Consider the following 16,815-nt stretch of genomic DNA (forward strand, 5'->3'; position numbering starts at 1 on the left):
GGGAAATTATCAATAGCCTTTTTGTGACATTTTTGTTTGGTGGTGTGCCCTGTAATTTTTCTAATGTGAAATATGTGCAGTGGCTCCAAATGGTTGGGAATGGTTGTGTTTCCACTTCCCCTAATCACCTCCTGTGTGTATTTAGTCTACATGTTTTTGTTCAGTCTTTGTCTGGTCGTCTGTGTTACCTCCCACCACGTCATGTCAGGATTAAGTCTTTCATGACTCAGCTCAGGTTTCATGTTTCTTGTTCTTGTTACCTCCTCATAGTTTCTCGCATACTCGTGTTCATGTCACCGTGTCATAGTTAACCATAGTTTCTCCCTGTCTAGGTTTCAGTTTAGTTTTCCCCTGGTTGAGCCTTGTTTTCTGTTTCATGTTTTTCAGCCTCAATAAATGGCTCGCCTTGTGTTTAACATAAGTTACGTCTCCTTCCATGTCTGCAATTGGGTCCCACTATTCACTCTACATACAGTCAGCTCCCACTGACCGTGACAAGCATAATGTAAACACATGAAGAAGAAGGATGAACGCAAACGTTTTTCCACTCAATAAAAGTTAACGCAAGGGTTCCCAGTGGTTAGGGACAAATGCAACTGCATTGCAGGACGCTGTAAACAGACCAAACTTCAATCAGGAGAACAACTGAGATAATCACGTCATCACTTAACAACCAGATAGTACTCATATAGTAATTAAAGCGCTACACAACTTGCCTCATTCCCCCATTCATACAAGTATTTTTTCGATGCTCTTTCTGTTTAAGTGCTTTCTATCTAATATTCATACACATTCATACTCATAAGTAGGTCAGTGTATGTGAAAGTAGTCCTTGTGAGCCCAAAGTTCACATTTCAGTGTGCTCTGAACACTGTTTCACAGGTTATTTACTCCAAGTTTGATGACAATACCAGCCATCTTGTGTTAGACGGCATCATGAGTTTGAAACTAGAAATCAAAGGAGTCATGTTGAATGTTGTCAGTGTGAATGCCTCACAGGTTGGATGTCAGTTAGAAGAGAAAGAGGAAGTCTGGAGTAACTTGGATGAAATAGCAGAGAGTGTCCCCAGTGGGAGAGAGTGGTGATATGAAAACACACCAGCTTCAGCAGTGTTATAATTATGTTTCCTGACACAGAGAGAGTGACTGTGATGCTTTGAACTCACCAGTGTTGGATAGAAGCTCTGCTGTGCTGTTGAAAAAGGCTGGATGAGCTCAGTTTAAGGTTCCTTTGAGGACAGACTGATTTTTTCCCCACTGAATCAGCTGTGAAACAAAAAGTTTCATCTGATAAATGCTGGAATGCGATCCATCCAGACTTTTGTTCTGCTTCTTTGTTGTCAGGTTGGATTCCTTCTCAGAAACAGTTGGAGTTTTATTTTAATGCAAAAGTTAAAATAAGAGATTCAGAACTTCAGTCCAACATTTAGCATGCACTGCATCATGTCTTAAAGGGTTCAACAGCCAAAGAACAGAAGATGTTTTTTCTCCCAATCAAAGCTCCAGAAAAAATAAGAAACTCATATTTTTTTATTAAATCTTAATTCTTTTTTTTTTTTTAATTAGAAGAGTCACAGTTGTCAAAGCAGCAAATTGTGGTTAGCCTTTATGTTTGTTTGTTTTTACTCCTAGTCTGTAATCCAGTGTTCATGTAGAAGTAATCCACGTCATAAAGAGATGAGACTGTGTGGGGTCGCGAACTTTGAAGTCAATATGATAACCTTATCCCACCAACGCTGTGGAAGTCCAGCTTTTCAGATTCAATTAAAATTAAATCACTGAAAAAGGTCCTCTGGAAAAGAGTAGAATTCTTGGAACTGAGTTGATTAAACAGTGTCATATGAACATGCCCTGTGCATTTACAATAAAACAACACATAGAAAGCAAGCGAAGTGAAGCAAAGGTAACCCCAGGGTGTAGATAACTTTAAGCACACACAGCAGAGACACACAAAATGACAGACAGGAAATGAAAATGAGCGCAGAGAGAGAAAGAGTCCCAGGTGCACACGTAGCTGTGCCAAGCTGAATTAACCCTATATGTTTGGACTTGTCACCGTTGGTCATAACACAATCAGAGGTTACTTATTGATCCTAATTATTACATTTCAAACAGTACTGATCAACATCTGCTCGTACAACAGGGGCACAAACTTCATTAATATAATTGTGAATAAGATTTGTGGATAATATTTGTGGGTCTTGTGATTTTGAACATGTAGGTTAGCTGCTTATCACAGTGATTCTATTTAAAAGAAAAAACCTCTCCAGTGTAGGTATATATATAATGGTTACGAGTATATATGATTATATTATATATGTGAGTATATGTCCAGTGTGTACAGGTATATATGTCATTTAAAAAATACCCAACAACTGAACATTTGGACGTGCTGTTGAGAACGGCTGGATGAGCTCAGTTTGATTCTTGTTTAAAAGAAAGATTTTAAATTTCTTTCAGTTTCACTTTTTGAATTCTGACCCTAAAGTTCAGTTTTTTTTCAGGTTTCGTTCTGCCTCTGTCAGCAGGTGAGAGCTGGTGGCTAAGCAGAGACTTTTAATGTGATTATCAGCCAGGAACAAGTCAGGTGTTTTCTTACGCATGTGAGTTTCTGCCTCTCCCTACAGATCTGATTTTATGTGTTTCTTTGGTAGTTCAGTTATGTTGAGCAGTTTTTGTTTTTGTTTGTTTTTTTTGGGGGGGGGCGGGGGGGGTCTCACAAATTCATCAGACCACCCCCGGGCGCACTGACAGAGGCGAGGCTGCCGGACACTGGCGTCCAAGGACACAACGACCAAGACTGTCGGAGCTGGGGCTCGAACAGGCAACCTTCCGATTACAAGACGAACTGCCAACTCTTGAGCCGCGAATGACCACATAACATCCCTTCTGCCCACTTACAGACATAACTTTTCAAATGTTTGTGTCACTAATGCCTCAAATGTAAGAAGAACAAACGCACACAGAGTGCCTCTCCGGCTGACTTATTTTCCACCCTGATTTACGAATAAATTCTTTACAAATCCTACCATGTGGATTCATGGATTTTTTTTTTCACATTCTGTCTCTCACAGTTGAAGTGTACCTCTGGTGCAAATTACTGACCTCTGTCATCATTTTAGGTGGGGGAACTTGCACAATCGGTGGCTGACTAAATACTTTTTTGCCCCACTGTAGCATTATATAGCTTTTTAGCATTATGCTGTTTAAACATTATACTTTTAAGCAGGCCCCTGTGTGACCTTAGGAGCAACAATAGTTGAAACAACATCACAGGAAAAAGATGCATAGGCGAGATACTAAGAAATAGTACAGAAGTTGCAGTAGATAACGGGAGGGGGGGGACAAAGGGCAGCGTTAAGAACAGTCTAACACTTTGGATAAGTATAGACTAGAAAAGCAGAACTAAGGAGGAGAGCGTAAACCCCGGGCGCAACACACTTAACACCTACAAAGCGCACACTCAAGACACTTGACATGACCCGCACACACACACATTGCAGATCAGACATGTACATCACACACACACATAAACAATTAAGACATGCATTTAAGAATGGGGTTAAAGATGCAAGACCTTAAAAGGAAAGGTAGAAGACGACAGATGAGGAAGAAGTTGTTTTGATCAAAACTGTGTATGTCGTATAGGCGAACGTGATATCAGAATAACAGGAAAGGTGGGAGGTAAATAAGGAACTTTGGAATAATATAAATGTAACAGTTAGAAGGACTGCCCTTTGAATCTGCAAGAGACTTTATGCTGACCTGATTCCCTCCTGTGCAGGGGTTGAAATAAAGAAGTTGACTGAATTGAAGAAGTCTGTCTCGAGTCATTCGTTTTGGTTTTTCACCAGGTCAGAAAAAAACGATCGGGCGCGGCATCAGCACGCCGACACCGGGCTTCCCTCTGCATTTTAAACTTTATTAAGCTTTTACGTTAAAGGGAGTCACCTTATTCAGTGACTGAGACTCAATACACATTTATTCTAATGAAGACAGTCAACTAAACTGGACTTGAATTAATTTTTAATTGGTTAGTACATTCATTAGTTTACTGACACTTCTTGACAATAAATCGCAACTGGAGTTAATAAAAAGAAATTGTAAAAACATATCAGACGTGTGGGATTTTTCTCCATTTACCCTAAATTCAGATTTAATCCCTATATGGTGGACCTAACCTGCTCCAGAGCAGAAACCAGACCAACTCACTAATCAGATTTCTGGAAAGTAGCATCACAGTAGCAGATTTTAAAAATCTGAAACCAGCAGCCCAAAGTGAAAGACGAGTCTTTATTTATCTTCCTTGAAACAGAGCAGACAGTAGAAAGTCTTATTTACAAAACAGATGAAGAACAGCCTGAGATATCTTCAGATGAACAGTACATCTTAGTTTTTACACATCTGATTCTGCTGCCATTAAACATTCATTACAGTTTATAACTACAATAGTTTTATGTCTTCAAGACTCAAACTGTTCATCAACATTAGGAAATATCTCAAACTTTCCAAACATTACCACTTTAAAATGAACAGAGATCAATTTTATTGAAATATTGGATGAAATATAGAAAGCTGTCCTGTAGGGCTTGTCTGATCTGAGCATCAATAAGAAATACAGATTTACAGGAACAAATCATAAACACGTCAATGTGTTTCAGACGAATGTGTTGGTGCCACCTGATAAAACCTGAACTAACAGTTAGAAGCTATTTTTTCCCATTTAAATGTAACGTTTAAATCTGCTTCATTAATGATGATTTGGAATTTGACGAGGAGAACAAAGACATGAATCTGTTTGACTGCAGGCCTGAAAATAATTAAATATTAACATTTGTACTCATATTTGTGAACAGTATATGTTTGAATGTTTGCACTCGTAAAAACTGAAAGAAGAAGAGAGTTTCGGCATTCTCAGAATGAAATTTCCTCAAATGGATCGTTTTCTCCATGAGAACAGAGACACGAACCTGTTCCCAAACTGTTCACCTCATATGCTGCTGCCACATTACAGGGAAGAAGACTAGAGTTCAGCAGCTGATTATCATCAAAAAACATGAAAGGAGAAAACAAAAGTTCAGATTTTTATTTTTTATTTTTATTTAAGTGCACACCTTAAAACAGCAGAAGAGTTTCTGAATCCTGTTGTTTGATATTTCACAACATCTGTGCCTTAAAACGCTGGAAGAAAATTAAGGAAAGGTCTTTTTCAAACTGAAATTACACAAATGGGTTATACTGTTATCAGGTTGAAAACAGTAAAACAAACAAATCAATTAAAGTTCAGCGTGCTGACTTGACCTGCCGGTTCTGACTGAATATCATGGTTTTCATCAGCAGGTTTGAGTTGCTCAGTTCTGTTCTTAGGACTTCTTCTCTGTGTTGGTTTAATGTTACGATTAATCTTTAATTGATGCAATCTCTTCATGAAAAAAGATCAGACTGACTGACTGATGATCAGTTATCATCATCCTCATCATCATCACTGATGCCATCACCCACCATCACAGGACAGATGATCAGACGTCCAGAGTTTTTACCATCATCATTAACACCGGGATAGAAGAGTGGGCAGAGTTTTTCCATAAAGGAGCAGCCAGTAAAGGAGTAGATAAGAGTTGCATGATCTACATTATGGAAGGAGACCAGACCCTCCTCATAATCCACAAACACCCCCACCTTCTCAGGAACAGACTGAAGAGAAAGACAGACTTGAGGTTTATCAAGAGCTACACAAATGTTTTTATGTTCCGCTACAGTCCAGTAACCTTCATCAGGACTCGGTGTGATGGCTTCCTTCCTGTTGACTGACTCTCTGACCACTCCTAATATCCATTTGGTCATGTATTTAATCTGAACCTCAAAGTAAAATCTGCCTGAAGAGAAACTCTGCTTTCCTAAAACGCAAACAAACTTCGAAAATCTCTTTGGGTTGTGTGGACATTTCTTCCTATTGTCACTACGTTGTACTTGTTTTCCATCGTCACACACAACGAGTTCAGGATGTGCTGTATCAGGATCAAGACTCACATCCACTGCATACTGCTGGACCCTCTTCAGCTCAGCCTCAAACAAGTCTTCAAACTCTTCATTGAGTGTTTCCTTCAGCTGATCCACAGCTCTCACCACAGTCCCCTCATATGATGGTGGATGGATACTGACCTCTTTCCAGTCCTTGGTGGTTAGAGCAGCTTTGAGAGAGGAGAAGCTTTGGAGGAGGTGGAGGTGATCTTTAGAGCGTGAGAGCTGCTCCACCTCAGAGCTTCTCTTCATCAGCTCAGAGATTTCCTGTTCCAGATCTTTGATGAAACCTTCAGCCTGTTTCTCTGTTGTTTCCTGTTTATCTTCAATCTCCTTTATGAGCTCGTTCAGACGTCTGTCAACAGACTCCTTCAGAGCAGTGAAGACCTGAACACCTTCTGCTTTCTTTCTGTCTGCAGCATCTTTACTCATCTTCACTGACACTTTGATCCCCTGAATCTTCAGCCATGTCTTCTGGATCATCTGTTGAATTTCAGCCTCAGTCTTCCCCAGCTCTGCCTTCTTTCCTTCATATTGTTCTCTCAGAGGAACAAACTCATGAGTCTTGTGGTCAAAAACACAGCAGAGCATACAGACACATGTCTGATCGTTCTTACAGAACAGCTCCAGAGGTTTATCATGCTTCATACACATCCTGCTTTCCAGGTTCTCCTCAGGATCAATCAGCTGATGTCTTTTCAGCCGTGAAGCTGTCAGATGAGGCTCCAGGTGAGTCTGACAGTAGGAGACCAGACACACCAGACAGGACTTCAGGGCCTTCAGTTTGGTTCCAGTGCAGATGTCACAGGGAACTTCTCCTGGTTTGGCAGCTTGTTGCTCTGAGCTGCAGCTGCTGACTTTCTGCTGAGCTTCATGTCTGAACTGAGAAACCATCTCAGAGATGAAAGTGTTGATGTGCAGCTCAGGTCTCATCCTGAACACCTTTTTACACATGGGACACTGACACCTGTAGCTGATATCCCAGTTTTTACTGATGCAGTTTTTGCAGAAGTTGTGCCCACATGGTGTGGAGACTGGATCAGTGAAGACATCCAGACAGATGGAGCACAGAAACTGATCTTCAGATAGAAGACAGCTGGCAGCAGACATGTCTGCACTCTGAGTGAGAAAGAAGAGAAACTGATTTTATTAATTCCACTGGTGGATGTTTAGGTTAAACATGACCCAAGTTTCAAATACTGAGGTCAAAGTTCTTACAGCTCTAAACACAGTTTATAATAATTTATTTCAATGACATTAGGCTGTGAAGCCTTTTTTAAAATACTAACTTTTTTAATTAATCCTTTTTTATTATTAGTTAGCCTCATCGTGCATGCGAGGAAAAAAATGAATACAAGCAAATAATTATATTTCATGGGTGAAGGTATTTTGGCCAAATTATAATTGCCAGGTCCTGAGGCACACTTCCTTTCCTGATCCTCGTTATGAAGTTTTTCATTTGTTGCGTCTTTTAATGGAATGATTGAATGGACCTGCTGTGGAAAGTGAAACCACGTGGACTTCCCCTGTGCAGAAAGCGATTACAGATGTTACACATTTTAAATAAACAGAAATAAATGATCCTTGTTGTTGTTTGCTTAATGACTGATTTCAGTCTTAACAAACCATCTTTGAAAATGATGTTTGTGGGTCGATTTAAATGCTTCAAGTGTGAGTGCAATCAGCTTCTACTCAATGTGTTGATAGAGTCAGATGCAGATGTATCACAAGTTAATCTGATTGTAGGCTATGGCACTTGGACACAGGTGGCATTAGTGGACTGGACCACATTTGAGTGCAGACAGGCAACAACGAGGAAATCACATGGGAGTAATAAAATATGGTAAAACTGATAACAAAAACAACAAGATTCTTGGTAACTTTCATGGTATTCTGAACAGCATCGGTTTGGTTTTGTTTGCAGTTTTCACAGTCGCCTCGTGCACGGGATTATTACCAGATAAACTTAAGGGCATGTTAAATATTTTTTTGGTCAAGAGCAACAACAATGACAGACTGGGTTTGAACTAACTGTCACTGACATCCTTTTCAGTGTTTATTTCCTGCTTTGTCTGTAGCGGCTCCGGAAAAGCGAATCTGCGACACATCTGTTTGAACACCAGTTAATGTGAAACATCATTAAATCTAAAACACCTTTGACATGAAATTATTTGCTAATGATTATGTTTTTGTCGCCTGAGTTTTGGCATAAATTTGCTTCCACAGCTCCGGATCGTCCCCACATCTAATGCTGGGCTCACACTGTGCGATTTTTGGCCCATTTTGAGCCGATTTTTGACTGCGGTAAAGTGAGCCGTCATTTGTGAGCCGCGGTCAAGCCAGCCGCCTCCTATCCGCCGCATAAATTTCCTTGCGCTTTTACACCAGTCTTTACGGTAGCGCCTTTTCGCTTTATATCCTGATTGAAAGCCTAGACTCGCGCACACATGCACGCGCGTGAACAGTCACACGCACGCGCGCACACAAATTACAATGGAACAGCCCAATACAGCCATCGTGACAGTCTGGTTGCATATTCAAAAATTCATTAAAAATCATTCTTAAAAGTTGATGCCAAGCTTTCAACACAATCCTCTTCTCGGACACCTACTTTACCTCTGGGCCAGTTTTTACCCAGATTTACTGTAATATTACTCAGAAATCACAGTAAACTCATATTCAGTGCAATACAGTCAATGCACTACAATTATGTTTATTTCAAAAATTCATTAAAAGTCATCCTGAATAGTTGAGGTCCAACTTTCAACACATCCCTCCTCTGGGACACCTACTGTACCTGTGTGCCAATTTTCATCCAGATTTACTGTAGAATTCCTCAGAAATTAAAGGGTACTTGTATTCACTGCAATACAGTCAATACAATAGAATTATGTCAATTTTCAGAAATTCATTAAAAATCATCCTGAGTAGTTGATGTCCAACTTTCAACACATCCCCCCTCTGGGACACCTACTGTACCTGTGTGCCAAGTTTCATCCAGATTTACTGTAGAATTCCTCAGAAATTAATGGAAACATTTATTCAATCTAATACAGCCAATGCACTACAATTGTGTCAATTTTCAAAAATTCATTAAAAATCATCCTGAGTAGTTGATGTACAACTTTCAACACATCCCTTCTCTGGGACACCTACTGTACCTGTGTGCCAAGTTTCATCCAGATTTACTGTAGAATTCCTCAGAAATTAATGGAAACATTTATTCAATCTAATACAGCCAATGCACTACAATTGTGTCAATTTTCAAAAATTCATTAAAAATCATCCTGAGTAGTTGATGTACAACTTTCAACACATCCCCCCTCTGGGACACCTACTGTACCTGTGTGCCAAGTTTCATCCAGATTTACTGTAGAACTCCTCAGAAATTAATGGAAACATTTTTTCAATTCAATACAGTCAATACACTACAATTATGGAAATTTCAAAAATTCATTAAAAATCATCCATAATAGTTGAGGTCCAACTTTCAACACTTTCTTACTCTGGGCGTCCTACCGTACCTCTGGGCCATGTTACATCTCAATTCACTGTAATCTTTATCAAAAATTGAAAGAACAATTATATGTCAATGCTGGATGTGTGTCCTTCAGCCAGATTTACTGTAGAATTCCACAGAAATTAATGGGTACTTGTATCCAATGCAGTCGGCCAATACAGTAGAATTATGTCAATTTTCAAAAATTCATTAAAAATCATCCTGAGTAGTTGATGTACAACTTTCAACACATCCCCCCTCTGGGACACCTACTGTACCTGTGTGCCAATTTTCATCCAGATTTACTGTAGAATTCCTCAGAAATTAAAGGAAACTTATATTCAATTCAATACAGTCAATACAATAGAATTATGTCAATTTTCAAAAATTCATTAAAAATCATCCTGAGTAGTTGATGTACAACTTTCAACACATCCCTCCTCTGGGACACCTACTGTACCTGTGTGCGAATTTTCATCCAGATTTACTGTAGAATTCCTCAGAAATTAAAGGAAACTTATATTCAATTCAATACAGTCAATACAGTAGAATTATGTCAATTTTCAAAAATTCATTAAAAATCATCCTGAGTAGTTGATGTACAACTTTCAACACATCCCTCCTCTAGGACACCTACTGTACCTGTGTGCCAGGTTTCAGCCAGATTTACTGTAGAATTCCTCAGAAATTAATGGGTACTTGTATCCAATGCAGTCGGCCAATACAGTAGAATTATGTCAATTTTCAAAAATTCATTAAAAATCATCCTGAGTAGTTGATGTACAACTTTCAACACATCCCCCCTCTGGGACACCTACTGTACCTGTGTTGAAGCCCGGCAGATTTAAGACAGCGTCTGGGACTCGCTCACTGAGCCAGGTTTCAGTGAAGCAGAGGGCAGCAGAGCGTGCAAAGTCCTTGTTAGTCCGGTTTAAGAGCAGTAATTCGTCGACTTTGTTTGGAAGAGAGCGGAGATTCACGAGGTGAATGGAGGGGAGTGCCGTGCGGAATCCTCGCCGACATTCAAAAACAAAACAACAACAAATCAGCGACCAATATAGCCACCTTTCTTTGTAAGGACACTCAAAAGCCTGCCATCCATGGATTCTGTCAGTGTTTTGATCTGTTCACCATCAACATTGCGTGCAGCAGCAACCACAGCCTCCCAGACACTGTTCAGAGAGGTGTACTGTTTTCCCTCCTTGTAAATCTCACATTTGATGATGGACCACAGGTTCTCAATGGGGTTCAGATCAGGTGAACAAGGAGGCCATGTCATTAGTTTTTCTTCTTTTATACCCTTTCTTGCCAGCCACGCTGTGGAGTACTTGGACGCGTGTGGTGGAGCATTGTCCTGCATGAAAATCATGTTTTTCTTGAAGGATGCAGACTTCTTCCTGTACCACTGCTTGAAGAAGGTGTCTTCGAGAAACTGGCAGTAGGACTGGGAGTTGAGCTTGACTCCATCCTCAACCCGAAAAGGCCCCACAAGCTCATCTTTAATGATACCAGCCCAAACCAGTACTCCACCTCCACCTTGCTGGCGTCTGAGTCAGACTGGAGCTATCTGCCCTTTACCAATCCAGCCACGGGCCCATCCATCTGGCCCATCAAGACTCACTCTCATTTCATCAGTCCATAAAACCTTAGAAAAATCAGTCTTGAGATATTTCTTGGCCCAGTCTTGACGTTTCAGCTTGTGTGTCTTGTTCAGTGGTGGTCGTCTTTCAGCCTTTCTTGCACTGAACATAAGTTCCCTGCAATTTCTGAAGAATATTACAGTAAATCTGGTTGAAACTTGGCCCAGACGTACAGCAGGTTTCCCGGAGGAGGGATGTGTTGAAAGTTGTACATCAACTACTCAGGATGATTTTTAATGAATTTCTGAAAATTGACATAATTCTACTGTATTGGCCGACTGCATTGGATACAAGTACCCTTTAATTTCTGAGGAATTCTACAGTAAATCTGGATGAAACTTGGCACACAGGTACAGTAGGTGTCCCAGAGGGGGGATGTGTTGAAAGTTGTACATCAACTACTCAGGATGATTTTTAATGAATTTCTGACATTTCCATAATTGTATTGACTGTATCGGGCCGTTACATTGTAATTTGTGCGCGCGCATTCGCGCGCGAAGTGCGCGGGTATAGGCTTTCAATCGGCACATAAAGCGAAAAGGCGCTACCGTAAAGACTGGTGTAAAAGCGCAAGGAAATTTATGCGGCGGATAGGAGGCGGCTGGCTTGACCGCGGCTCACAAATGACGGCTCACTTTACCGCGGTGATTTTTGAGTCGTGCGACCGTTTTGGCGATCGGCCCAATTTTGGCCTTCATCGTGCGTCGTGCATCGTGTAGTATACATGGGGTAACGAGAAGCGATTGACACCTCACGACCCGCTCCCGATCATCAATCGATTGAGAGTCGTGAGGGTGTCACCGTAGTTTGTCACACTGCGCACGCGCAAAGACAAATGTCAGCGAAAAACACGGAGCAGCACGGCTGTGCAGCGTGTGATCTGGACACAAGCGATGGAGGCACAACTTGTAGAGCTTTGGAAAGCTCATCCGAGCCTTTTCGGTGTGGCCTCACAAAATTATCACGACCACAACAACCGTGAAAATAGTTGGATCTACACTGCTGCTCAATCACAGCTGCCTGATCAATGTTTTTCATTAGAAATTTAGCAAAGTTGATGGTGGTGGCGTGTCTGTGTGAGTGAAAGACAGAGAGGGAGAGCGAGCGACAGAATTTCTGTTATAACCTTCATTTTTATGGACGCACAGTGTGAGCACTCAGGTCGCATCAGAGCATCGGGCGGTATAGTGTGAGACCCTGCATCGTGACCTACCAACTTCTAACCCCTGCGAGTCAATCGTGCAGTTTGAGCAGGAGCTGAATCGCGCGACTGAAAAAAATCGCACAGTGTCTGCAGCAGAGATGACGCAGCATCATCTCTGCAGATCAGGATTACTGAAAGTGAAAGTTTACCATTTGTTTGCACTGCGCTAAAAATCAGAACAGGGTGAATTTGCATATTTTTATAAAAAGAATTTATAAGAGGAGAGAAATGTAGAGACGTGTGTGGAAATACCCCAACCAGCAGGTGAACTGCACCGTATTTGCAGGTTACAAAGAGGAGGCATGTGGACTTTAAAACAGTGTGATCGTGATCATCTGTACTTACCCGTGTTGGAAGACGCTCTGCTGTGCTGCTCAGAAAGGCTGTAGAGCTCAGTTTGACGCTCCTGTGAAGAGAAACAAGTTTTGCTGTCTTTACTGTGAGTTTCACTTCTGGACTCTGACGCTGAAGCATGTTGCTCCGCCTCTGAGAGGCGGTGGCTCAGCAGTGCGTGGATGCGTATTGATGGACGTGATCACAGTTCGTGTTCAGTCAACTATTATTGTATCTTTTAAGAAATTGAGAAAAAAGCAACGTCTTCATTGCCAAGAAAAGAAAAGACAATAGGACGCTCCGAAGACCACGGCCACATAGGTGGAGAGCAGGAGAAAACCGGAAGAAGCAGTGAAGAGTAAAGAAAAGGGCTGTCTCCCAATTCAGGGTCTGCAGCCTTAAAGTACGCAGCCTCAACGATCCTGAAGGGCCGCGTACTCAAAGACCGCTAAGGCCGGAAGTGCGAGGCTTGTGTAATGGGACGGCCTAGCCTCCGTTGCGCTGATACTGTTGTTTGTCAATAAAGTTTAAAAAAAAAGAAAGAAAAAAAAGCCTCCGTTGCACTGCCCAGGTTGCCTAGCAACCATGATACTAACCACTGGAAACGTGTCGTACAGCTTTGTTTGACAGAAATGAAGGAGAAAATATTCTGTTCATTTGTTTGTTTCTTGCTACATGAGCTTTGATCATTCTCTGTAAGATTAAGGTCAGCTATTGAACGGCGTATATTTTAAAGTAAAGGCTTTAAAACCAAGTTAGTACAAACATCACTAATGTCACATAACTTTGCCGACATGTGGCCAACAGTAATGTTTAATGTTCTTCGTTATTAAACATTTGCACATAAATAAGTGACATAATATTCAGTACTTAAAGTGTACTCTTCAGCCGCCCCTCATCCGCCGTTTTTTTCTGCAAATTTATCCACACCCATCGCCGCGCTATGCATTCTGGGATATGTTGGGCCACGAAGTCTACACTGCCACAGCCTTAAAATTCAGGTAGAAGACAGCTGGCAGCAGACATGTCTGCACTCTGAGTGAGAAAGAAAAGAAAATGATTTTATTAACAATTCCAATTTTGAATGTTCATGTTAAACATGACCAAAGTTTCAAATAATGAGGTGAGTGTTTTTGAAACTGATCCTTGTGCGCTCTAAGTTCAGACTTCAGACAGCTCTAAACACTCAGTTTCACACAGTTTATGGTTATTTTTTCAGTGAAATTAGGCTTTAAAACCATTTTTATTTTAATTTCAGCCTCATGTTTTTATTGAGTTATTAATTGATTTGCATTAAAATTTACTTCAAACTCCATGAAAATGTTGACTCATTAAACTTTACACAACCAGAATAGGCACAAAGAATTTATTTACATGAGTAACAATGAATATCTGTACCGGTGACATAAAAAAATATTTGCTTGTGATAATATTTTTTTTCACGTGACTTTTGACATAAATATGCACTAAAAATACATAAATAAATCAGAAGAAGGTAAATGTTCATATTTTTATAAAAAATAATTTAGCACAGGGTAGAAATGTGTGTGGAAATACCAGGGCTGGACTGGGGCAAAAAAATCCGCCTAGCATGCCTAGAGACCAGCCCACCAGGTATTATAGGAAAAGCCATAAAGCCTTTAAATGAAAACAAACGCTGTTGTGACAGTGATGTACACTGTCTTGTTGGGATATATATATATATATGATTTCTATACATTTTACATCACATGACCACTTTGGTAAAAGCTAGACATTTTAAATGAGAATAAGAAAGAAAAGTATTTCTTTGTGCCCCCCTTTCCCTGTCTACCTGGCCCCCTGGCAAAACTTTGCTAGACCCGCCCCTGCACAGTTACCACCTGTCAGCTGGTGTTATTTGTCTCTCAGAAACAGTTCATAGCTTCCCTTCAACCCATTCATGTCACCTAAAAGGTAAACGTGTTTCTCCATCACCTGTTCAGCTCTGATGATTCAGTAAGGACATCTCCTGGTTTCATCTTCATGTTTCCCTCTCACCACATATCCAAACCGATATCATGACCAGCAGGTTTTACAGTTGTGGCTCCAGCAAACATCAGTTGATATTAGAAAGTAATATTAAATAAATTCAAAAAACAGCTGATCAAGCTTTAACTTTGTGGCATGGGTGTGGTCTCTGGCTGGCTGCAGAGGAGGGGTGGCACGGTGAGCTCCCGGGGCGGCATGGAGGCGGGGCTGAACAGGTGTTGGGGACAAGTGACTGATTGTGACTCTTTTTATGTTTCAGTGACAGTCGAGGAGGGAGAGCGGAGTGACCGCTGAGCGGGAGTGTCTGTGTCCCGTGTAGTAAGCTGAAACCACAGTGAACAACAGTGATAATAAAATAAGTGTGCTGTCACCATACCCACGGTCTCTTTGCATGTGTTGGGGTCTGACATCACAGTGGTGCCGAAACTCAGGCCGCAATGTCGCATCTCCAGCCCAACCCGCCTGCTCCTCCGGCGCCCCAGCCGCCTGCCCAAACGCTACAGATGCTGGGCCAGATCATGCAGGACATGGCGGCGATGGTGGCTCGTCAGGCTGCGACTCAGGGTCAGCAGTTGGCGATGCTATGCCAACAATCGGAGCAGCAGACCGCGGCCCCGGGGCAGCTCTTGGGGACTGTGGCCGTTAAACCGGATGGTGGAGGGGGAAGACCTGCTGGTCTAAGCTTTCCAGGCCACGGCGTTGGCCTGCCAATGGCCGGAGGATGAATGGGCCTGGACTGTTTGGGCCTCTCGGCGGTGGTTCCGAGCCAGCAGGATGACAGGAGGGGAGCGGCCATTTGCTTAGGCTCGTCAGCTGGAGGATGCAGCAGCTAGGTGGGTGCGGCCGGGACTTCACCAGAGGAAGCTCAGCTGCTCAATCTGGTTGTCCTCGAGCAGTTCCTGGAGGGGTTGCCGGAGGCTACGGCTCACTGGGTCCGCTGCCACCGCCCGGCGACTCTGACGGCGGTGGTCACGCTGGCGGAGGACCATCTAGCAGCGGTCCCAGGACTTGCACGGGAGGAGCCACGGCAGAACAGCCGGGGCCCGTCATAGCGGCTGCCCGGGGTGGCAGGTTGGAGGGGGGGATGGCGGCCGCGGCGGAAAGGAACACAAGGTGGAGCTCTAGAAACCCATTCCTACCGCTGCTTCCAGCTGGGACTCCAGTAGCGGCTGGTGCTGCCCTGGAGCCACGAGGAGCCGCACAGACGCCGGGGCCGGAGTGCTGGAAGTGCGGGTGGCCAGGGCATCTGCGCCGGGAGTGTCTGCTTATGGAGGTCAGGCAGGTGTTCCTGGTCGCTGGGACTCCAGCACCCGCCCCGGTTCAGGAGGGACATACCACATACCGGTAAGGTGTCAAGGGTGTATAAGCCATGCCTTGGTCGACACGGGCTGCACGGAGACCCTGGTGCACCAGAGCCTGGTTCGTCCCGGGGCATTGTTGGAAGCAGAGTGGGTGGAGGTGAGATGTGTGCATGGGGATATTCACAAGAATCCGGTAGCGTCGCTGCTGCTAAAATTTAGGGGCAAAACGCATAGGTTAAATCCGGCGGTTAGCCGTCAGGTCATCTCCCGGGTCGGTATTCCGAAAGAAATACTGACTAACCAGGGCACATCGTTCATGTCTCGCACTTTGAGCTGTAAGAATTACTGGGCATTAAATCTATTCGGACTAGCATCTACCATCCTCAGACTGATGGGCTGGGCTCAGTGGGCTCGTTAATATTTTAATCAAACTTTGAATTCTAATTTAACACAAAAACAAACACTGTAAACAAATCCACAGAACAAAAGCAGAACCAAACTCAGTAGCCAAACAGTATGTCCTCAGTGCAGGTTAACATTCAGAAAAATCAAATGCCTCAGCTTTGATAGGCTGATGCGGTTCCTCCTCTTAGTTAGTGTTGCGAAATCTGTTTATGTTGTCCTAGTAAGGCTACCATGGGGGCAGCCACTAGAGGTCACTAGAATACTGGTGTGTGTATATGTTTTTCAGAAATTGATGTAGCCACGTACACTGCTGCTACAATTCAATAAAAGCGGTTCATGCTTGAGAACCCTGCGTCTTATTGCCTCCGATCATGACAGTATCTGCTTCTTCTTCTTTTAACT

The 16,815-nt window shown here is 42.5% G+C and overlaps 1 protein-coding gene across 1 annotated transcript; it reads right to left on the bottom strand.

The window, feature by feature from the left end:
* Positions 1 to 4,290: 4,290 nt before the first annotated feature.
* On the bottom strand, positions 4,291 to 13,229 carry LOC147301725 (E3 ubiquitin-protein ligase TRIM39-like). The gene is made up of 2 exons (XM_086282504.1): positions 12,710 to 13,229; positions 4,291 to 7,140 (listed from the first exon to the last, which is right to left on the bottom strand). Exons 1-2 carry the CDS (start codon positions 12,836 to 12,838, stop codon positions 5,458 to 5,460), a joined length of 1,812 nt encoding a protein of 603 aa, XP_086138630.1. The 5' UTR covers positions 12,839 to 13,229; the 3' UTR covers positions 4,291 to 5,457.
* Between the last annotated feature and the right edge of the window lie 3,586 nt (positions 13,230 to 16,815).

Source organism: Aulonocara sp. 'chitande type north' Nkhata Bay, linkage group LG23, assembly GCF_057382095.1.
Source record: "Aulonocara sp. 'chitande type north' Nkhata Bay isolate Kocher_YH1m ecotype deep benthic linkage group LG23, A_spYH_male_GT1.1, whole genome shotgun sequence".
NCBI classification, from domain to species: Eukaryota; Metazoa; Chordata; class Actinopteri; order Cichliformes; family Cichlidae; genus Aulonocara; species Aulonocara sp. 'chitande type north' Nkhata Bay.